Source organism: Strix aluco, chromosome 2, assembly GCF_031877795.1.
Source record: "Strix aluco isolate bStrAlu1 chromosome 2, bStrAlu1.hap1, whole genome shotgun sequence".
Taxonomy (NCBI): Eukaryota; Metazoa; Chordata; class Aves; order Strigiformes; family Strigidae; genus Strix; species Strix aluco.
In genome coordinates this window covers 104901367-104924434 of record NC_133932.1, presented here as the reverse complement: position 1 = coordinate 104924434, position 23068 = coordinate 104901367, and the positions used below count along the sequence as shown (strand labels likewise).

At 40.8% G+C, this 23068-nt stretch overlaps 1 protein-coding gene across 7 annotated transcripts in view; it reads left to right on the top strand.

Annotated features, from left to right (window-relative positions):
- ENOX1 (ecto-NOX disulfide-thiol exchanger 1) overlaps positions 1-22840 on the top strand; it is a 380823-nt gene extending 357983 nt beyond the window's left edge. For all 7 annotated transcript variants that reach the window (XM_074815634.1, XM_074815638.1, XM_074815637.1 and 4 more), the window contains 3 exons: positions 15475-15577; positions 18556-18641; positions 21886-22840. In XM_074815634.1, the coding sequence (XP_074671735.1) occupies positions 15475-15577; positions 18556-18641; positions 21886-22017 (321 nt within the window). In that variant the 3' untranslated portion in view covers positions 22018-22840. The remainder of the gene's footprint in view (positions 1-15474; positions 15578-18555; positions 18642-21885) is intronic.
- The last annotated feature ends 228 nt before the right edge of the window (positions 22841-23068 follow it).

Here is a 23068-nt window from a genome sequence, read left to right as displayed (position 1 = left end):
AAATGTACTATCTTGTTCCAGTTTGTAATTGTAGGAATTGTTCAAATGCCAAAATTTTCCATAGGATAAGAACTCTATTTTCTGCCTTCCTTTTCCATGAGCTCTTCCCATGATGATCTCATAGCAATATTAGACTCCAAAGAAAAGTGAATACCTAAACTAATGGTGAAGAGGGAGACCAGACAGCTACAATTATTGGGTCACAGTTGTAGCCATGTATTCAACAATTATGCCACCATGTAATCAGAGAAAGCACAGCAGCACAAATGGAAATAGAGAAATAAGGGGAGAGAACTGATGTTAAAGTATTTGCCGCGATAATGAACTTTGTGAAATAGAAGTTGAGGTACCTTTTAAACAATTGTCATTTATATCAGGTATGTAGTGCTCAGGTGTTTTGCCTTGGAAGTTGTCTCTCCACATCTGTTCTCAGCAGACTTCCTCGTTGTTGCCCTTGGCCAGTGTGCAAATCTGGGATGATCAAAGAGAAAAGGACTTGGTGGCTCCTACGTGATTGTTAGTGAACTGTGATGCATATAATGGGATTTGGACATATTTGTTACAGTTGACAGGTTGAATTCGGCAAATGAAATACCTTTACATGCAGAGCAATAGTGGGAAGTGTTGGTAAGGAAAAATGGTAACTTATGTCTATACACTGAACACTCAATCTAATCGTCACACTATGGCATATTTAGATTACTTATTTTGCAGAAAATCAGGCTTCTAGAAAGGACAGTAGAAACTTTAGGCACACTGCATACACATCAAGAAAGCCCATACTGTAATCTTAAAAAGATTATTTTCTGCAGTCCTCGGGCTTTCTGCTGATGACACTGGTCTGCATCATATTTTATATTAGAAAATATTGTTTCTTAAAATAAAACCTGGAAATATTTTTCTTAGCAAAAGCAGATACAGATGAAAATATATACTTAGACCTATCCTGGTGTGTCTTCTACATTTCCATTATGTGAGACCATGCTGAAAGGGAAACAAGGATCTGGACACCTTTGGTAAAAGAAAAATATCCCTCCTGAAAAGTGCCCAACCTATAAATGGACCAATCTTCAGTTTTTTCTCTTGTTTTTGCAGGAGAGTTGAACACAGTTAACTCAGAGTCTGAAACAATTGCAATGTTACCCTCCCTGCCATGGCAGTTCACACACAAATCGGGGAGGGGGAAGAAATTTTAGTGTATTGCCAGTACATCTGTTATTTCCAGAAAGCAAAACCATCTTACAAGGCTCTGTAAACAGTCATGAGGGTGTTTCATGAGTGACTTGCCAGGTACATGCAGTAATATTTGTTATGGCTGTTGACATTTCCTAGCTATACTCTGTGTCAGGAAAGGCCAAATGTCAGGCTCAAGCAGTACATAGAACCCGAGATCCCAGCCTGATGTTAACAGAGACTTCAACACCAGGACTGCCAGAGATGCTGTCACTGAGCATTCATTTCCTTCAGCCCTGTGGTTGGGAAAAGATTGCTTCTTGCTTCTAATCTGCCCCCCTTTTAATTTCCTCTTCATTGCTGCATATAATGATATTTAGTTCACATCTCTGTCTTAACTGAAGAGAAAATAATGGCCAATGGACAATTATAATTTCAGATATAATCCTCTTCCAGGATGTTCCCAGACTCTTGGGACCTGATTAGTCCCAATGTGAAAAAAAAATCTTGCTTGGGAGGTGTGCTCAAGTAGAGAACATTTTGCAAATTGAAAATGTTAATCACATGTTTTGTGGCTAACTCTGTCAGTGGCTTTCTGTGGAGCCTCTTGTATATAGGTTAATTCTGTGTTTTGATCAAAGATCTCCTTTTGCACACTGCTGAGTTCAGTATACATAGGGCACTGCATGCAAATACAGCTATATAGCCTTGGTGAATGTATCCCTATTTTGGAGGTGGGAAGGTTAACACCCATTGTATCTCTATATTGTTAATGGAGAAAGGGATAGTTTTTTACACAAGCCTCATTTCAGAAGTAGTCAGTGATTTTCTCCCAGGAGTTTGGCATTCTCCCTTGACAGCTGTCGCCTTCCTTAGATAGCTGCTGTGAATAACTCCTACCTTTTGTAAAAGTGCCATAAAATGGTAGTCAAGAGTATCAGTCCTCCAAGTTCAGACCAAAGCAAGAGATGGGTCATGGTCACAGAAGCATTTTGAATGCCCAGATTACAATTGCATGGTAAAGTCCTGGCTATGTTTAAGACAATAATTAAATTCCCATCAGGTTAAAAAGCCAGGATTTCACCAAAAGACTTTTAGCCTTACTTCATTATCACTGAGGCACAATAAAATGAATATATTTCAGAGAGTGTAACTGATTTCACCACAAATTTTTTTACCAGCTTGTTCTTCTGTTTGAGTTTCATTGTTTGAACAAAGTAATGACTTTGACCTCATTCGTCTGTCTGCATCCAGTTAGCATCTCCAGCAGCTTGGACACAGTATTCTGTGGGGTTTTCTCCAGACATGAAATCAATAATATTAAGTAGGGATGCATTTTTTCTATTTGAATGCTTGAAGCTGTTATCAGAGCATTTCTTAAGTTGAACCAAGCATCTTAGATTTGATGTTGATTCTTCCTTTAATTTTTCCCCTCTGTATCTGCTTTTCAAGTAGTTACCAGATGATCCTTGACTCAGAGGAGGAGTATACCCAGGGTGAAATATTTAAACCATTTTATTAAATTGCTCACTAAATGCTACACTGAAAGTAATGTTATTCCTAACTACACCCTAGTCTTCTCTTTTCACATAGTATGGTTGATCACTGATGAGCTTTACTAAAGACAAGTAAAGACAGCTCTTAAATGAGGCTCATTTTTACAACAAGCCAAGCAAAGATTTAAAAAGCCAACCCACTTCAGTTTTTGAGGAAGTCTGTAATTGCATCACACTCATCAGAGTTCAGTTCTTGTACTTCACTATGCAAACCTGTAATGGAGGCACCCAAGGGTACCTGCTGTGAACATCCCATGTCAGTGCATGTGTTAGTACACACCTGCCATAGGATGGGGCACCTCTGTGCTGTGTGACTGCCTCACATCAAACCAGGTGAGATGAAAAAGGCCCTTGAACACAGGGAGAGGAGAGGAGAGAGGAGAGGAGAGGAGAGGAGAGGAGAGGAGAGGAGAGGAGAGGAGAGGAGAGGAGAGGAGAGGAGAGGAGAGGAGAGGAGAGGAGAGGAGAGGAGAGGAGAGGAGAGGAGAGGAGAGGAGAGGAGAGGAGAGGAGAGGAGAGGAGAGGAGAGGGAGCTAGAAGAGTGCAATGCCTGCTCAAATCGTCCCAGTAGTTTGGGACTACAGGACAAAAGTTGATCACCTTTATTGATGAAGATCCCAAGTGACTGCTGATGCTTTTGCTTCACTTCCTTGTGAGCGCAACAGCCATTTCCTGGCTATCCCACTCTTCAAAAGGCTTCTTCACAGAACGTTACAAGCCAGAAAACCCCAGTGCAGGGCTTCCACACATCAGGAAATGTGTGTTTCTTTTCTATCTGAGCTTCCCAAGTTTGTAAGCTGTGAACCTCAGCCTCAGAAAGCTGATATTGAATCACTGAGTAGTTTCATCGGCTTTGCTGGGGTCATCTGGCCTTGCAGCAGGCATTTCTGGAGCACACGGGAGCGAGTGGACGCCACAAAAAGTGAGGTGATGACAGCTGGGGGTGTTTGAGGGTAGGGAGAGAGTGATGGCAGCCTTACCATACCAAAGAGCTCAGGGCTGATGTCCCCTACAAGGGGTGCCAGAAGTTGGGGTTTGGTTCTCTCCTCCACCTGACAATATTCAAAGCTGCATTGCCCAAAACCAGCATGGGCTATGTGCACTCTCCAGCTCCTCTTTTGTAACTGCTCCCCTTTGCAAGATCATGTTCAGTCAACTAATTCATTTAACAAATGAAGTTAGCTGTCTAAAAAGAACCTGCAGGAGTAATGGTGCAGTGCAGGGATGAGGACTGCCCCCTGAAGAGAGATGTGGTGTTTGATTTCTCATCATGGAGATGTTACGTTGTTAGAAGAAGGTGCAAGGACCCTGTACCCTAATTGGAGTGGGGCATAAAGTCCCCAGGGATTACAGGGACCCATTTACTGTCTGTATTCAGGTTCTTCTGTCCTGGTGGAGCCAGGACCAGGGGGTGAGGAGTGGCCATGCCTCTTTCTACTCCCTGCCTTTTCCATTCCATGCATTTATTTGTAGTCCTTCTATCACTCATTTCTGCACATTTCCATCAATTTAAGGCATGTGGAGTATGATAAATTCACGCAGCTATGACCGTTTGAAGATCAGCAGCTTTCCTACTTACCACAGCAAGCATGAGGAATGACCACCTCATGAATTCAATACCACAAGGCCTGAAAAATAACAGGAGTTTAACTGGCTGTTTAGGACCATATTATCAAAGAGCCTGCTCAGCCTTCAGAAGTTCTTACACACTGATAGATCAAGTTCCCCTGAGTTCCCCCCTTCGCCGTCCCAGCCCTGGCTCAGCATGTTAGAGGACAGCAAGAGAGTTTCATTAACACAGTGCAGATCTCTCTCAGCTGGCTGAATCACAGTCTCTGCAGTTTCACCACTACCTAACCCTATGGGGAGCAAATGGCTACAGTAGACCAAGGTATATTCTGACACAGAGTGTGCTACCTGAAGCAGATCTGAGCTGTAGCAATAACCCCTTCGTTAATGTGCAGCAAGAAATCACACCACTTCCCTTGTCCCTAATTAAAAGTGTCAAAGTGACATCGTAACTTGACTTTTGATTGGAGTGAATTCCTGTCATCTGAGGGAGGAGAAGAGAGAACTCTGAGACACAATGATAAAACCCATTCAGCCACCCACTCAGCAAATCACAAAAGTTTTTTGACTTTAAATTTCATGTGAGCTCCACAGGGAGACAGTTCTTCAATGCCCAGAGCTACCTGACATTTTAATAATACCTGATCATTATGTGCAGCCTTTCATCCCAAAGCATTTTCCCCAAGTATTTATACTGCACACGTATACAGGAGTCATCTCGTCATTTCTAGTGGGGAATAACATTCAGCCTTATACATATGCAGCTGTGTGCTTAACCCACACAGTGTACAAGGCAGATTGGCTTGTCAGAGCACTCAGGCTCCCCCGCAACCACCTGAAGGATGATGGGCCACCTCTGCTTCAGCCACAAGCCTTCTACTGCAGTCCTGGGCGTTGTACACCACATTCACACTCCCTCCAACCTGCTAAAGTCCTTCAAGTAATAGACAGCAAAAAGTGACAGAAGCGAGAAAGAAACTTCAGTATCCCCAGGAGACACTCTTCATAGAATCATAGAATGGTTTCTGTTGGAAGAGACCTTAAAGATCATCTAGTCCAACCCCCATGCCATGGGCAGGGACACCTTCCACTAGACCAGGTTGCTCAAAGCCCCATCCAACCTGGCCTTTAACATTTCCAAGGAGGGGGCATCCACAACTTGTCTGGGCAACATGTTCCAGTGCCTCACCACTCTCACAGTGAAGAACTTCTTCCTTACACCTAATCTAAATCTGCCCTCTTTCGGTTTAAAACCGTTACCCTTTTTTCTTATCACTACATGTGCTTGTAAAAAGTCCCTCTCCAGCTTTCTTGTAGGACCCCTGGAGTCTGGAAGTACTGGAAGGCTGCTATAAGGTCTCCCTGGAGCCTTCTCTTCTCCAGGCTGAACAACCCCAATTGTCCTTATAGGAGAGGTGCTTCAGCCTTGGCCCTTCTCTGGACTTACTCCAACAGGTCCATGTCCTTCTTATGCTGGGGGTTCCAGAGCTGGACACAGCACTCCAGGTGGGGTATCGCGAGAATGGAGTAGAGGGGGTGAATCACCTCTCTCGACCTGCTGGCCACACTTCTCTTGATGTGGCCCAGGATAGAGTTGGCTTTCTGGGCTGCTGGGTCATGTTGAGCTTCTGGTCAACCAACACCCCTGAGTCTTTCTCCTCAGGAAGAGTTCATCATCCTAATCAAGATCTAATCCAAAAGAATGAGAGCTCCAAAATGTTTTTTTCAAGTACTTTTCATATATTCAGATGTGGAGATTCCTGTGAATATGAGTCTGGTTGACCTGGGTTTTCAGATACCTAAAATTAATATCTTTCAAGTACAGATCCTTGCTGAAAACCATTCACTCTCATAAAACATTTAAGGTTGGATTTTTTTCCCCTCAATTACTTCCTTTTATTTCAACAAAGATATTTTCAAAACAATTCTGCACGTTCCGGAAGGGAAGCAAATTGCCTTTTTTTTCTGTCTTTAAATTTTTTTTTAGAAGTGCATCATTCTTGAGGAGATTTCTAGAGCACTATTTGTGTTAAAGACCATGTCAAAGGGGTTTCACAAGTTATCAGTCTCAACTAAACACAAAGTATCCCCTCCTACAATGACTTCAGCAGAGCTGGTGGGCAGGCGATGCTTTTGTTCAGCCAGCCATTGGTTTGCTGCAATTCCCTAACACAAAGTGTGCAAAATGACAATTACCTTTTTCCTTGCAAAACAACCACCTTCACATCACATAAAACATCTGTGTTAAGTCATCAGGAACCTACACATAAATCCAGCTTTAGAAAATGAAGCAACCTGATTATACTTTTAAAAATAAGCATGAAATAACTTTCATATTAGTCATCTGTATTTTGCATATGTACATTCCCATAAAATAGATGTGTTCAAATACAATGAGAACAATATAAAGAGATAGTTTCAATGAGAAAAGCATTTTCAGATTATTGCTAGTTGCCTAAACTCAGCAGGTGAAAGTTATAATAGTAAAAGCTTTGTAATGAAAAAGTTAAAAGCATCTCTCTGGCAAATGGATCGGAAAAATAGGATGTCAAGAGCACCATAATACAATTAATCTTCACTCCTGAAAACACTTCTATCATGTAGGATAAATCAGACAAACAAATCTTAGATGCATAGAGGAGTGTTCAATGTACTTCGTTTGCAAGGTCTTGTATTTGCTGTTCTAATTTTTCTTCATTGTTGTTCCTATAATCTTAATGCCAGATAATTTTTCAAGCCAGTTGTCAACTGTTTATTTGTTAATACCAGCGCACTTTTAAATTTACAGTCATGGTAAATTCTATTGGTGTACTTTAAAAGTAAATCTCTATATTAGTGTACTTTAAAAATAATTACAATGTGCTGTGGCTGACAAAACCAACACTGCTTTCTTGCATAACACAAAATAAGTTATCAAGTTTAGACTTGATCTGAATGAAAAGGTGACACCTGGTCTGTATCATTTCTAATGATAAACCAGTCACATTCACCAGCAGTGTAGCATATGGCAAATACACTCTTCCGCATCACTAGGTAGATAGTAGAAGGAGAAAGATCCTCTGAGACCCTGGAGAAAAAACACCAAAAAAGGTTTTTTTTCTGAATTGTTGACCTGGTGCTAACTCTAGAAGTAGTGCAAGCTGCTTGTGAGACCTCTGTTTTTGGGCAGATGGTTGGATACTTCATTCCTTGCCTTATTCTTTTTATATGTGATGCAACACTCTAATTTGTTACTGTAAACTGAGTTATCCCAGTGTCCATAGAAAAGGCCAAGAAACTTCTCTACATATAGACAGTGTGTCAGCAAGACCACCTAACTTAATGATGTCAGCCACTTTACTAAAATCAGCTCTTAGGCTGTGAGGAACCAGGACTGTGTAAAATACAATATTTCTAGGAAGTAGTTAATTTGCTAGCACAAGATCAATTTATTTGCAGCAAGAAAAGAATTATATTAATCAAAGACTATGAGCAATTTTCTAGTCATTAGAGTATTTTTAGAGGAGTAGTCAGCAGAGTCAGAAACAGTCACTGTAAGAGGACATGCTGAAAGAAGAGCTGTGTAACTCACACGATGTTCCTGGAGAATTTTGAGTTACTTTCAGAGTTCAGACACTCAGCCAGATTTCCACAAGTCACAGCACAGTGCCACAGCAGCCCATGAAGGGGAACAAGCTCCATAAAAGGAAGAATTAAAGACATTTGGCCCAAACCAAACATTACTGTTGTCGGGAGTAGTTGAATCCTGTAGCCCAACAGAGGCAAGGTGGTTGTAGCAAGGCTGAGCAGGTATTCCCCACAGGCATGTGCACAAACACACGTATAAAACACATGCATCACATGCATCCATATACATGTGGCCAGCCACACAGATCAATGCAAACTCAGCATTCATAAACACAAACAGTACTGATGGCCTCATCTTGCTCCCCTTTCTGGCTGATCAGGATAAAGGTCCATTAGTGGGAAATATATATGCAGACTTACATGTATATACAATGTGGATCCCTTCAGTAACTGGCCTTTGACTCTCAGTCTATCACATAACTGGCCCCTGCCTCACCATACACACACACACAAACAGGTCTTTTAGTCATTCCCCAGACCCCACGGTGTCCCCAGTTGCTGGCTTGGACCCCCCTGGTCCCTCCAGTAGATCACATGCAATGTCTCTGGTCTATCCTGGATCCATCCCAGACCTATGGCCACTTCAACACACGGCTTCCAAGCTTATTTTTATACTTGGTGGCTGGTCTGGCTTGATGCTCACCAGTGATCACAGAGCAGCATGCGAACACACTCTGGTCTCTCTAACTATGGCACCCCAGACATATGGCCCTCTGACCCCTGATCCCACTCCTGCTGCTGCACTCAGACCCCCTCACACACACCAATAGAGAGTTCCTCACCCAGGAAAAGAGTTAGAATTTGATTTTAATGAGTGTAATACACTGATCAGGGCATGGCATGGCTAGACAAGTGTACTGACCAGCAACCTGTTTACATGCAACCAGTCCCTTTTATCCCCTTCCCAAACCACCATGATACCTCCCTTTTCCTGCCTTTTGTTTCCCTGCTAAGGACCCTCAACTAAGTCTTGTACAATCCCAAGATGCTCTTCCCCTGCATCCCTTAACAAGCCCCGTACCCCTATAGGCAGTGCCCCCCTCAGTCTGTAAGATGATCCAGAGAGCATTTCCATTGACTGGTTTTGATAGGTGTCACACTTGAACCCTGGGGCTGATGCTCTCCTGTGACAGCCCTGGGAGGAGATGGATTGGGGGAACTCTGTTTTCTCTGATTAGGTTATCCAGCTTTCCCCATCTGTGATGGTGCCTCTGTCCTTTGTGCTCATGGAGGTAAGACTTTAATCACAAGTATCAGGAGGAAGCAGCAAGTGATGGTGGTTGGAAAATCCCTTCTGCAGGGGATGGAGGCACCCATCTGTTGATGGCACAACCCACACGTTGTTTAATGAGGACGCAGAACTGGGATGCTGCAGAGAAACTGCTGAGGTTTATCCAGCCATTGGACTATTACCTTTTGTTGCACATCCATGTGCTCTGACTCCACAGCTGATCCTGCTTTGAGCAGGAGGTTGGACTAGAGACCTCCCAAGGTCACCTGCATGATTCTGTGATTCTGTGATCATCTGAGTCACAATCACTGTCTGTCAGTGTACTCATACATTGCCACATTTGCAGGGAAATTTGATTTAAGTTAAATTTAAATAAGCTCTTTCATTGTAGTTTAGCTCAACTTGGATTGAACAATTTTGTATTCATCATAGATAAGAACATAGACAAAGAGAGTAGCCCACTCTCAACTGACAACTGTGTTAAGCTGTCAGAAGTTGTCCTGTACCTCAACCTTGCATGTCCCCATAAATTTAAGACGTCTGACATGATATGCATTGAAACTATTGCAAGATTTCCATTCACTTGATTGGAAATTGAATTAGGCTCCATTCAGGTTAAAACAGTGAGATTAAATTTTCAGATGTGGGTCTGAAGTACATTTAAAGAAAGACCAGCAAAGTGAACTCAACTATACCAGACTTTAAGAGATCCCCAGGTACATGAAAATAAGTTAAAAACATGCAGTCTTCGTGTCACAAGCCAGTTTCTACCCATGTTTGCAGTAGAATCGTCAAACCTGCCTGGCTGTCTATAAGCAGTTTGGGCAAGCATATCTGAAGTCTAAGCCCAGTTCTGTGGACTTAGAGCAGGTACACATATGCATTTCAAGAGCTTAAGGACTTCAGACTTGGTTTCACATGTATATGGTTTTTTCTTCTACCAAAATCATGAAATTATCTTTTCTTTTCAAGCTTACAGCATGTCTCTGTCCTATTATTAATAATCTGCAAGATTTTTGCTGTTTCAGATATATAGTTTTTTCTCCTCCTACGCATTTTCTCTCATAAGTCCCCTGGCTGATGAGAAAGTGTGGTGTATCCCTTACATCTAACAACATTCAGCAGTTGCTCTGTCATATGCCTGCTGTGTTCAACATCTAGTTTTTCCTTCTTCTGCTACTGTTTTAATGCCTCAGACAATTGGCTTTGTACAAAGGCCAATATATTCTGCAAACTCTTCCAGAGTCTGGTAGGTTTTGGTTTTTTTACTGGGTCTTTCAGAAGGCACATTATTACTTTTACCCACCCCACCCCCCCACCCGTACCCCCAATTCTGCAGAATCCTCTATACTACAACAAAAGGGAATGAGGTCTTTGAAGACAATATGCAAGCAGTCATCATTCCCCCTAGATTTAAAGGTAATTATCAAATATTTGGATTACCCAGATAGCACAGAGAGTATTTCAGCTCTTTGTATATTTGTCATTTGCATCCTGATCACATGCCAGGTGTCTTCAATGGCATATTCATTAAATCCCATAGTCTGCCTTTCAGGCAGAGTCCTGAATAACGGGTGATGTGGAACTGCACTCTGGCAGGACTAGTTTCCAGGTAGGGAAGCTATTGTTCAAGCCCTGCTCACCTCTTGGTCAGCATTTATGGGGAATGGCAAGTCCTCACTCCCCCAGTTTTTAGGGATGCTGGCTAGCATATGTTTTCAGGACCACAGAACTTTTTAGGCTAAAGAGAACCATTTTCACTAAAGAGAGAAGCCCCAGGCAAGAGTAGACATTTTATATTCTGTCTGCCTTTTTTGCACTGGTGCAAGACCTGTAAGCCTGTAGAGGATTAGTGATGTCTGGCTTGAGTACTTTTTATTTAATATTATACTTTCCCATAGGGGAAAAAAATAAACCAATGAAGGACTGAAAGACGCAAGTCACCCAACCTAAATATCTGGGGCTTTCTGATCTGCTAGTCCCCTGGAGTGCAGAGCTAGCCTTTTATTCTTACAGTACCTGCGACTATCCTCTGTAGAAAGTCACCACATTTCTTCTACTCTTCAGGATTTCTGTGTCTTTCTCAGGCAAATGCAGCTCTCTCAGGATTCATGTTCTTATCTGCTGTGTCTACAGTGTGGGACCCAGCTGCTCTGTGGTGGGCCATGGTGGACAGTGAGACCAGGCACCTTTTGGAGCAATCCACTTGCCCATGCCTTTGCATTTGCTTCCAAAAGAAGCCAGAGTACATGACAATGACACAAATCCAACTTATATCCCACGTTATGGCTGGGACATGGCTAAGCTATACATCCATGTATGAAAACTGTCATGTACAACCCCCCACAGCCATCATCTCCATGTCAGTGGTGGCGTCAGAGGTCTGCCTGTGGAAATGAATAGTCTGTGTGAGAAAACAGTTATTTGCCATCCTCTTTTATCCAGCAAGTTCTCCTGAAATTTTTCCAGAAAGACTCTCTCTCTGACTTTCCTTCCCTGGTTCAAAAGCAGGGACCCCTAATTCAAAATGCTGGTCCCAAGAGGTGTCTGCAGGATCATAGGGTTTGTCAAGCCCATGAAGGAAATTCATATCTTTTCATAATCTGCTGATGGATGGAAGTGTCATTTGCAGGAAAAAGCTCCAAGCTGGCAATGGCAAGAGTATCACATAGAATGGTTGCATTCATGTGGAGCAGCTCTGGAGCTGTCGTCATCAAATTGGGCATCCATGTTCTCTGATACCTGACATAATTTGTGAATAATGAATAGGGCCAGGTCCCTAATGATCTCCAGGTGTGATTTAACCTGGATTAAGCCTTTCACATACTGTATTTAGTTCTTGCAAGGTCATTTCAGTTATAGTAAGTACTGGTTTGCACATGCTCAGCTGTGTTCTTGTCCTTTAATTCAGTAACTGGCAGATGGTCGCAAAATACTCCTTTTATAATGAAACCTGATGAAGGAGACTGCTTAGGGCCTCAGAAAATATAATTTGCCAAATAAAGGATGGTCTCCAGGCTAGAAAGCAAATAGTATACATTAAATAATTTTCCTCAGGCATCTGGTGATCAGTAGCTTTTTGTCAGAGGGGTGACCTAACTGTTTCCAATTAGTTATTGCCTCATTCACCTTTGTACTCTTAAAAGTCTTGTTTCTGTGGGTTGGAATAAGTAGTGCCTCTAAAAATGTGCAAATTAACTGTGTGAGGATTTGTTGTAGAGGCTTCATAAGTTCCAGATTTGCACCTCCAGTGTGTAGTTAGATACTTTAGGTTTTCACTTACATTATAATTAGCCTGGTTTCTGGGTGAATTTCACACTCATTTTTTAGACACAATTATGTCCATTTCTCTTAAATCACTATTAATTCCTAGCAGCATTGGTACTGAATCCTTTATGTGACCATGCACACCCTGGATTTTCTCATGGCATGTGCAAGCAGCTGAATTTTGGCAGCTGAATACATCAGAGTTGCCTAATTTATCATGTTCTGTGAGGCAGGTAGTTTTAGATGGCAGAAACCTCTCCTTCTCAAGCCTCCAAGAACCTGCAACCTTCTTCTAAAGCCAGTTGTTTGCTGAGTAGCTATCTTTGTCACTCTTAGTTTTCTCAGGCTCCCCCATAACCAATTTTTACTCTTTTACCCTCTGTACCAATACACAGTTAAGGAAGACTTGATGTGACTTCCTTTAGCATCCATTTACACTGTCCTATAAATCATACAAAATGTTCTGCACAGGCTCAAATCTAGGCATTAAATGAGAATCCATCTGTTCGTTGCTCCCAATGGGAATATAGTTTCTTTCTCTGCATCACTATTTGACAAAACTTCTAATCCCATCTGAAACTGCTAGTGTATTGTGTTTGGGGCCTGGTATATCAAATACACATCTCTCTGCTCCCTCCTTCCCCTCTCAGGAATTGTTATTTTTAGACTGCTTTTCTATCTCAGATGGAGTCAAAAGTTACATCTTAACCTATACAAGCTCTGGTGGCATATGCTTCTCTGCTCTTCTGCTACAGTATCATAAAATCTGTCATCCAGCTCTGTTCTTCTGATCTGTAACCCCCTTGTCATTACTGTCCTTATGGAGAAATTCATGCAAACACTTCCCTTATTTCTGTTTCTTGCCCGGGTGTCCTTTCACTGTTCTTGGATGCCATGTCCAGCAGTACATGAGTATTTGCATTAGCCTTTGGCTCTATCAGGAGGTGAATCAACAGCACTGGACAACTTAGAGCATACTCCTGCTGCTATAATGTGACCTGTGTATTACAATACTACAGGAGTGTTAGTGTCAAGGTGGTGTAGCTGCCAGAGCACTCAGGCACACCATTATTTTAAGAGGGGATCACTGCAGCTCTTGAACTGCAGACTCTCTCCTACCTGTAGGTGTCTAAATCTTTGGTATAGGTTTCCCTTTGCAGCCAGTGAGGAATATAAAGTAGGCACCACTAAGGTCCAATTTATTTCAACCTAAAGTAACTAAAACACATGACTAAAAAGTTATTTCTACTGACTAAAAAGGCAACAAAGGCTGACTAGCTTACATGTACACAACTACACATAGATCTCTAGCTAGGAGACATGCCTCAGTTGGCCACTACAACTGCAGCAAACCACAGGTGACTCAATGCATCTCACTCCTCCTTCACTGTGGGCTAAGGTCTGTCAGAGCCCATCGTTGCTGGAGGCAAAGGATGCACGCATGCGTGTATATCACTCAAATGCATATACAGTTTCTTAGCTGACACATGGCAACTTGTTCCTCTTCACAACTCGAGGGAACATTTGAACCCATGATGCATCTGAGCCATCAGGCACTGCGTAGTAGGCTGCTGCTCATTGGAGCCAGCCTATAAAGAGCACAGAGTACATCACTGGGGGGGGGGGGGGGGGGGGGGGGGGCGGAAGGGGAAGGGGAAGGGGAGAAGGTGGTGGTGTTTTGTTTTGTTTTTTAAAAATTGAGAATGGGGAAGTGCCTGACTCTTTATACCAGTCTCACAGATTGTGAAGCCTTTAGTAATCTATAAAGAGGGACATTTGACATATATTGGAGTTTTTCCCTTTTTTTAGCATGGGTTATTCACACCTTCAGAAATGCCCTAGGGCGACCCAAGCCCAGTGTCTCTCTTTTATTGCCCAGTGTCTCTCTTTTATTGCACAAAATGCTTGCCAAGAATTTTGGAGCAAGGCGCCACCCTGAGTGCATGCTCTTGATGGGCCACATCATTATGCTGAAGAATACAAATTTGCTTGCATTTAAGTCTGCCCACTCTCATGCAACCTCCAGCTGCTTACCTTGACTCCCCCAACCAGAACAAGAGCAGTGTTTCTGCACAGTCCCACCTCACACCACTGTATCTTCATCCCCAGGCTGCCTGCCTCCAAGGTTTTGCATGGAACTGCTGAGCATTTCACAGAGCAGATGCAGCAGCGTGAGTCACTGCTTCACTAAGGAACGAGTTACCGCATATCAGTTGCTCCATGGAAACGGTCCATGTATATGCTTGAATATTGTGCAATGCACTTTGAGGCCACTTACATGCCTCTGAAATAGAGATAATTTGTTTACTTCACATATACCCAGGAGAAGAGCAATCTGTGTCACACAACTGCCTGGGTACTTCTGATGGAGCATCTAGCATGATAGCTTTGCTGAGATTTGGATGGTTCAGGTCACCTGGTTGCAGAAAAAGGAGCTCAAAGCAGGAGTCTTGACTTGTTTACCCTTAAGGCTGGCTCTCAGTCCTCCAAACAATGTAGTTTTATGCCAAACACCTGTTGGGAATGGTCTCTGAAATGTGCTGACCCCCAAAACATGCCTGGGAATTGTTTGGGACAGGAGCCAACACCATGCCAAGCACTGGTCGGAGAATATAACAGGGTAGATGATTGTGCTCTGATAACTAGAAACATTGCTAGTAACTGTTGAATTTACTCTTACAGCTGTAGCTGAATGTTTCCATTCACGTTCCCTAGAGGCGGTCTTTGTTTAGAGCTTTAATAGCTAGAAAATGTGAGTTTTCTGACCATCCCCACACTTTGGGGCACATCTTTCAAGCTGTTACAATGAAGAAGCACTAGCAACAAAGTTATTACTCCACAAACAAAATTTGTCTTCTTGGCAGCTCTTGCTATAAAGGTACTTCAAAAAGTGCCTTAATATTCTGCAAACAAATCAATTATTTATAATTGTCTTGTCTTTAGATGTGAATTAATGTAACGATCTTTTTTATAGAGTTGAAAAGAAGCTGACAGGTTTAATTGAAGTAAATGAAATCTGCATAACCATGTATTTTTTTTTAAACTTTGTAGGAAATCAATGTATTGACGGTAGCATTGGTCAACCAAGACAGAGAAAAAAATTCAGAGAAACGAAGCCCAGGTCTAAAATCAGAGAAGGAGGCACTATTAATAGGTAAGAGAACTCCAAAGAAGAATTTTGAGAACAAAATGCATTTTAACAAGTTTTTGTTCTGCATATGTGTTTACATGCACCTTTGTGCTAATAAAAGTTAAAAAAAAAAAGGTTTATTTTTCATCTGTATTCATAATGGATTTTACCAAGAAAAATCCTAAAATACAAGTGAACTTCTCCTTTCTGAAAAATTCTTCAGAGTTTAATGAAAGGATTTCAGGTATGAAGAAAATTCCAGGATCTGCATTTAGACTTGAAGCATGAATAAATGAGGACTTTATTTACATCAAGATTTAGCAGGCTAGAATTGTATAACTTGTTATCTGATTATTAGACAAAATGGTGAAGGAGAAGGGGATGGAAATAATGTTAGCAAACTACCAAGAAAAAAATTATGTATACTGAATGTATTAAGCAAGTCAGATTTATGCTTTTGACATTAGGTGAGGGAATTAGCAATATGAATATTTATAAAGAATACCACAAGGACTGTGATATCCTTTACCTAGAAAAAAATCTTTAAAATAAAGTCTTAAAGAGTGCCTAAAAGCTAAAGCTTATAGGGCCAGCTAACTGATACCTAGCATTTGGCCACACAGGAATCATGGTTGTACCCATGCTACCCTCAGGGGGAACATGCCCCATTTATATCCATGCATGTTTTGCATTTGGTTTCAGTGGGGCAGGCTTTCTTGGAGCCTAAAGGCCCACAGTCCGAAGTGGTCCCTATATACTATGATGACCTGAAAGACCTGGTTTCATTTCTTTGGTTTGGTCCTTTCACAAAGTCAGTGGTATCCTAGTAGGTAATAGTTCCAAAACTACCTTAATTTGTTTAAATGCAACTCATTTGCATCTGCTAAGCACCAGGAAAGTTGCTGGTTTATTGCTGGGGCACGGATTCAGACAGTTCAGACCAAAAAGGTCATTTAAAAGTGAAGAATGTATTTAAATATTTAAAGGGCTTAGTACACAAACTTCCTGTGACTGGTGCAATGTGGAACAGTGGGATGTACACAAATGTATGAATTGATTAAATTTTACTTTTTAAAATAAAATTTGGAACTTTTAATTGCAATGGACAGTATTTGATCTGTTCAAAGATAATTTCTGTGAGAAGGGTAGCAAGGATGGGATTTTAAGAACAGAATAACGAACTTTTTTTCCTAGGTCACTCATTATTTGACTGTAACAAGTGGTGGCAGTGTCTCAGAGTGGGTCCCATCCACCAGCTGTCCAGTGGCACACTCAGATAAACAGTGTAATCTCAGTCCAGATATTACTGGTCATACCAATACCGCCACAACTGTCTCATTGTTACAGTTCAAAGGCAAAAGGTTGCTCAAGAAGGATTTCATGTTAACTCTTCCTTTGAGGCATGTTCAGGTGTGGCAAGGGAAAAACAGGCCTTGCCTCCATCTGTTCAGTAGTTTGGTCTATATTTTACAAAATTCAATATTGTCTTAGAAGAAAACAGCATAAAAGAAAAAAAGCAAACAAACCTAAAAACTTATCATGGAACTCCAGTCAATCACTACAGAATATTTTCAAATTAGTTTTTATTTATATTATATGAAAGAGCTAGCTTTGAACATCCTGAATTGAAAAGCCTTGGGAACACACATAACAAACACAATGCCACCGGTAAAATGTGATTTGAATACAAATTGGATTTCCAGTCAACCCATCCAAGTGTGATGGTACCGGCTTTTGCTTCAAGAGCTTTTGCGTGTGTGCTTGTGGTCATGCACAGCACAAAGCAGCCAACTGCTGCTAGGACTCGCCATAGTATAAAATTAAATATACGTCCCTGCCTTTGCAGGATCAGAAGTTTGTAAATGGTATTGGGAAAATGAGAGAGGAAAAAAGGTGTTCTTCTCAAAGCCAGTATAAAATGAGTTAAATTTTACTTATCATTGTCAACCATGGCCAGTATTTGGGAAAAAATGAAATCCAAGATTATCCTAATTCATTCAGCATCAAGAAAGCAGTATGGCCTGCAGTACACAAGATATAGTGACCCATTTTTGTCATTTGTAAGCATTTTTAATCCTGGTGTTTATGCTTTAAACATAAGGAACTTCCCCTAAGGTGGTTCAGCTAAGAAACCCTTCCAAACAGAGTTGAAAATATTTGCTCTGATTCTTACAGTTCAACTCTCCCCAAACAGTAAGTAACACACATGCCATTTTGTATTTTCACTGTTTGTTTAGAAGAGGAGAAATTGGATAGTGCTTTTAATAGCAATTCTGATGCCCCAAATCTTGTTTTCTCTGGTCATCATTATTATGCTGTCACTTGATTTTCACTGCAGTAAAAATCTCTAGACTTAGATCCTGACTCCTCCAAAGCCACTTTTATTCCCATACCTTTTATAACAATCCTGTAAATAACAATGAAGGTAGACAGAACTGGCTGTCTTTTAAGAGAAAGTAAATAAGTAAATATGTCATAAAGAATTTGTTTTCTTCAGCAGCAGTTAGGGGTAATATGGATTAAACACTTTTCATAACCAGCATCAACGTAATTACTAGAAAAATTTGAGGGAGTGAGGTTTCTGGCACAATTATATGAAACGTTTTCACAACAGAGCATCCAGTGAAGGGGAAAAAAGCAATAATTTTACCATTACAATATCCACAATTTTATATTGGTAAATCAAGCATAAAATTGGTAGTTGAAATGCTTCCAGCAAGTCTTTGTTTAGAAATTCCTTTATTCATCAGTATATTATCTTGGTCACTTACTTGCTAACTGCTGTCATTCCTGAAGATGAGCTATTGTGTTTACCATGTTATTATGACTGTATTAAAAAAGTGCCATTTTGTTATGTTTATTGGGTTGTGTAAGAAAAATAAGAATCATAATTCATACTGAAAAAAATGCAAGAACAGACTATTCAGAATTATTTTGCTCATTTTAATGATATATTGTCTGAGGTAATTTTAATACTTTGTGTGCATTTGTTTTTAATACAGGTATCATATCCACATTTCTTCACGTCCACCCTTTTGGAGCCAATATAGAATATCTTTGGTCTTATATGCAGCAGTTGGACTCTAGGGTAAAAAAATTTAATCAAAATCTGTTTTCTCTATAGAAATATTGTATTATTCTTTACTGCAGGTTAAACTCTTCATGCATTTCCATTAGAAAGATAATGTGATATGGGGCTTGGGGGTTTGCAGTCTTTATTCATTCGCAAATTACAGTGCACGTGCTTGTGTTGAGGTCTTTGCCTCCCACTGCTTAGCTATTCTTTGTGGCAAAGAAGAGCGAGCTTTAAATGGCAAAGACTAGCAGCTGATTTTATGATACATAATCCTGAAATACAGCTGAAGAGAAAGAAAGCAGAACAAGAGGCAGGTGTAGCCATGGCCATCAAACTGTGCAGTTTTAAGAGATGATTCCTTATTCTTCAAAAGGTTATTAGTCATGGATCACACTGAACATGAACTTTCATGAACACATGAATGGACCATGAAGCATACTCTTTGACTCCACATGGAAGTGGAGAGGGCCTCATGAAAGAATTAGCTGACCCTATTGCTAAATTCAGAGAAGGTGTGGCCAACACAAAAGTGAGGCCAATGCACTATAGTGTGCAAAATGTTTTTTAATGAATCAGGCCATACAGTCCATAGTCAATACATACCTGTAGGGTAAGATTTTTTGACTTATTTTTAAATATCTACTGTAAGATGAGATGAAATCAAGCCCCAAAAGGGCCTATTCCCCTCCACTGAATATTAAGCAAGTTAAGGGTGAGAAGCTCAGCTGTGAAATAACCACCTTTGATCAGGCGAATGCTACTCTAAGTGCTAAGCAATGGCTCTGCAGGATGCTAGGTTGCATGAGATACTTGTCAGATGCAGGGGTCACCCTGTAGTTAGCCACAGCTCTGATCCATGTCTGCCAATACTTCCTCTGGACGTGATGATGATGGTTCTTGCCCAGATCTTCTTGCAACACGGAGTCAGGATGTAGCTGTGGTGTGCCCCTGGACTCAGAATGTGAGTGGCACTCCTTGTGTGGTCATCATTAGACACAACTCCTTTGATCTTGGTAATAACTCCCTCCAGCCATGCCACCCATAGCCAAGATCACCTTCCAGATGCCTTGGTGAGCTTCTTTGATGGTCTGCTTCATGCCTCTGAAGGATCCTTCCTCTGTTTCTATGAAAAAGTGTATAGCTAAAAGAAGAGGAGATCCTGAGCTAGAAGCCCACTGGAAATAAGACAGGTTGCATGGATGAGTGAGGAACGATGATGAAGTTCTTAGGCACTATCTTCAGGCCATGGCAACTTAGATTTGCTAGTGCTTTACAGTCCACTGCTACCCACAATGAAAATGGAGTAAGGCATGAGAATGGTAGAAAGAGGTGAGAAACTGGTGAATTTCAATTTTTAAAAAAAAAAAAATACCTGATTTTATCAAGATCTGATGCATCCAGAGCTTCACACCTGCAACCATTCCTCTTCTGCCTCTCTATTCCCTACCTCTGCCACATACACACCTTCCTTCATCTTGTCCCCAGTTCCTGCAGCACCCAGTCTGCCCAATCTCGTCAGTCATCTTTCAAGACCTTCCTTAACACATAACATTTGGCTAAGTCTCAACTGCTTTTTCCCCTGGCTGATCCCTCCAGCTCTGTATCTCTTGAGTGACAATAGCAACCGTTTAAAATACTGGCTCCTTGTGCTCCAGCCCTGCTGCTCATAGCTTCTGCCCACTGAGCTCTTCAACTTTCTCCCCTTTCACTGCTGCAGTCCCTTCTTATTCATGTTTGTAGGCTTTATCCTTGAATTTCTACTCACATGAGTAAAGTGTTGGCTTCTGTGAGGCTGCCAGGATCAAACCCTTAACTTGCAAACACAGCTTTCATGGAAGGAACATTGTCTCCATCTCTCCAGGGTGTCAATGTACCAGCCCGTGCAGCTACCACTGGACCTATCTGCTGCATAATAAACACGAGCCACAAAATTTGACCTCGCTGGTTTATTTTGGAAGTAACTGCTTGTAGCAACAAATTACTTTTTAATAGTGCAATACAGAGATGCAATCTCAGAGATGAATTTCAATTACTTTCCATGGTTAGCCTGTCATTCCTCACCTGAACAGGAATGATAAGGTCAGCATACCCATGTGGGCTGAGGGCTCAGTATAGAGCTCAGATACATTACCCAAAGGTAACCAGGTATCTGTTACTGCCATGAGAGTACATAAAAGATGGACCTGATTACTCTGGGACATGAGACTGCCTCCAACACTGATTTTTGGCACCATCTTTACCAAATCATTTAATCTTCTTGCTGCACTAACGTCTTCAGGAAAATAAAAGGTGATAGATATTTTCTCATCTCTCTTGGGTGGCATGAGGTATAATTAGCATATTTTATGTTTATATACTGTTTTAAAAAGAAAATTTTTCACCATGGAAGTTTCCTACTAATATGAATAAGCAGAAATATAATCATGGCCAGAGAAGCCTATCAAACCATGGAGATACCTGTGGATAACAGGCAGCACCCGTAGATTCCTTTACTGTTCCTTTCATGACCACCACTTTAGAAGAAGTAGCAGTAGGATAAAATGGTTCCTTTTCCATGACTGTTTCATTTCTTGACTTCCCTACTGATTATACCACAAAGGTTGCCTTTGTGAAAGTGTTTTCTGCAATGAGGGCATCTTTCCCATTAGGAAGGTGACCAGTCATTAAGGTTTCAAAACCATAAAAACATCCTGAGCAATGCTGAGTCAGGAACTTTACTGCTTAGTTAACTGGGGCTGCTGAACTGGGCCAAACTGGCTCAGTAGCCATAGCTTCATAGCCCTAAGTAACAGAAGTGAGCTGATTAAGTCCCTGTGTTGGTTTTTTGCAAGAGAAAAACTGATGGAGCTGGGAGGAGAATTCAAGAGTTCATGGTATGAGAAGGAAGAATAAGGTCCCATTTGCTTCCTCTTCCTCACAACTATACCCACAACTGTAGTTCTTAGATAGACTTCATACCACACTGTGTGTCAGCAGGCCCAACATAGCAGTTGTCATTCTTTTACAGTGGGATGACACTTACAAAAGCAGAATCATTCCTGCAAGGAATCTGCATGTGCTTTGGAGTCTGGAAATTCATGTCAGGCTAAGGGTAAAAAACAAATAATAACAGGTTGTTGTTTCTATCTGGCCTGGATTTCCTCCAACCCCCACCCCCACCCACCCCTCCCTGGCCTTATTTTTGTTCTCCATATTTCCTCTTTCCAATCTACAGGGCAGCTTTCTCACTTTAATTTTACCTTTATTTCTTTCTCAGATCTCTGCAAATGAGATAGAAATGCTTTTGATGAGGCTGCCACGCATGTTTAAACAAGAATTCACTGGTGTAGGAGCAACACTGGAAAAGAGGTGGAAGTTTTGTGCCTTTGAAGGAATTAAAACTATCTGACTGTGACTAGTAACGAAGCTATGCAGAAGAATTCCTAGAGCATGGCAGGGTTATGAAGTATTAAAAGTAAGAAATTTGGGTTTGGGCACATAGTAGTATGTTTTCAAAGTTATCCAAGCCTAATTTTAGTTACATTTGTGACGTTCTCTTGTGAGTGGAAATGTAGTTGTGCACCAGTTCCTAAAATAAAATAAAATTTTTAAAAAAAGTTTCAAAATGTGATGGATCTGTTTCCTATGAAAACTGAAGAAAGATACCACAGTCATAATGATTTCAAAATACTACATGTCCTACATCTAAGAAAAGCTCATTGAGCAAATAGTTAAGGAGAAAGATTGCCCGGTTATGGTCGCTAAGTTGCAGCGATGTATATGTAATATGTAGTGGAACTCATTAAGTTTCGTTATTGAAAGTTCTTTCTGTTTAGTAAGAAAATTGAGTAATTTTACAGTGAGGAAGAGCATACCAAAAGAAAACTTGAAGATGTGTCTGAAGTTATTGTATTTTGTAAATTAAGTTATATGCTGTACCAGGGATTTTTGCCTTATTGAAAGAGGCCTGAAAATGTGATTGGAGTCCTCAAGAATGCTTTATCAAGAATATTATTTTTCTAATGTAACTATTCTCCATTACAAGTTCTTTTAACATGGATTGCATATCAATTTTCATAAACATGTAAATAAGGAGGAAAACAGTGTTACTGTATTGTATTTGGTATGTAACATTCAGGTTTATGCATCAAAATAAATATTCAGTTGCATTACTGTTACAAATTTTATAGCAGATATATTAATTTTTATCAATAAATATGGCTTCTACCATATTGTGTGTACAAGTTTTTCTTCTGATGTTTTTGAATTTTTATCAATCCAGCAAGAGTCTCCTGGCACTTATCTTTCTTCTACCTAAACTATTAATTGCAGATAACGGTTAAATTAATTAGGTATCAAAAAAGAGCTTGCAATATTAGCTAAGATTAAAATAATTAAAAATATCAGTAGAGAAAATACCAGCATGGACCTTTGTTTAGCTGAACAGATTTCATTTGTTT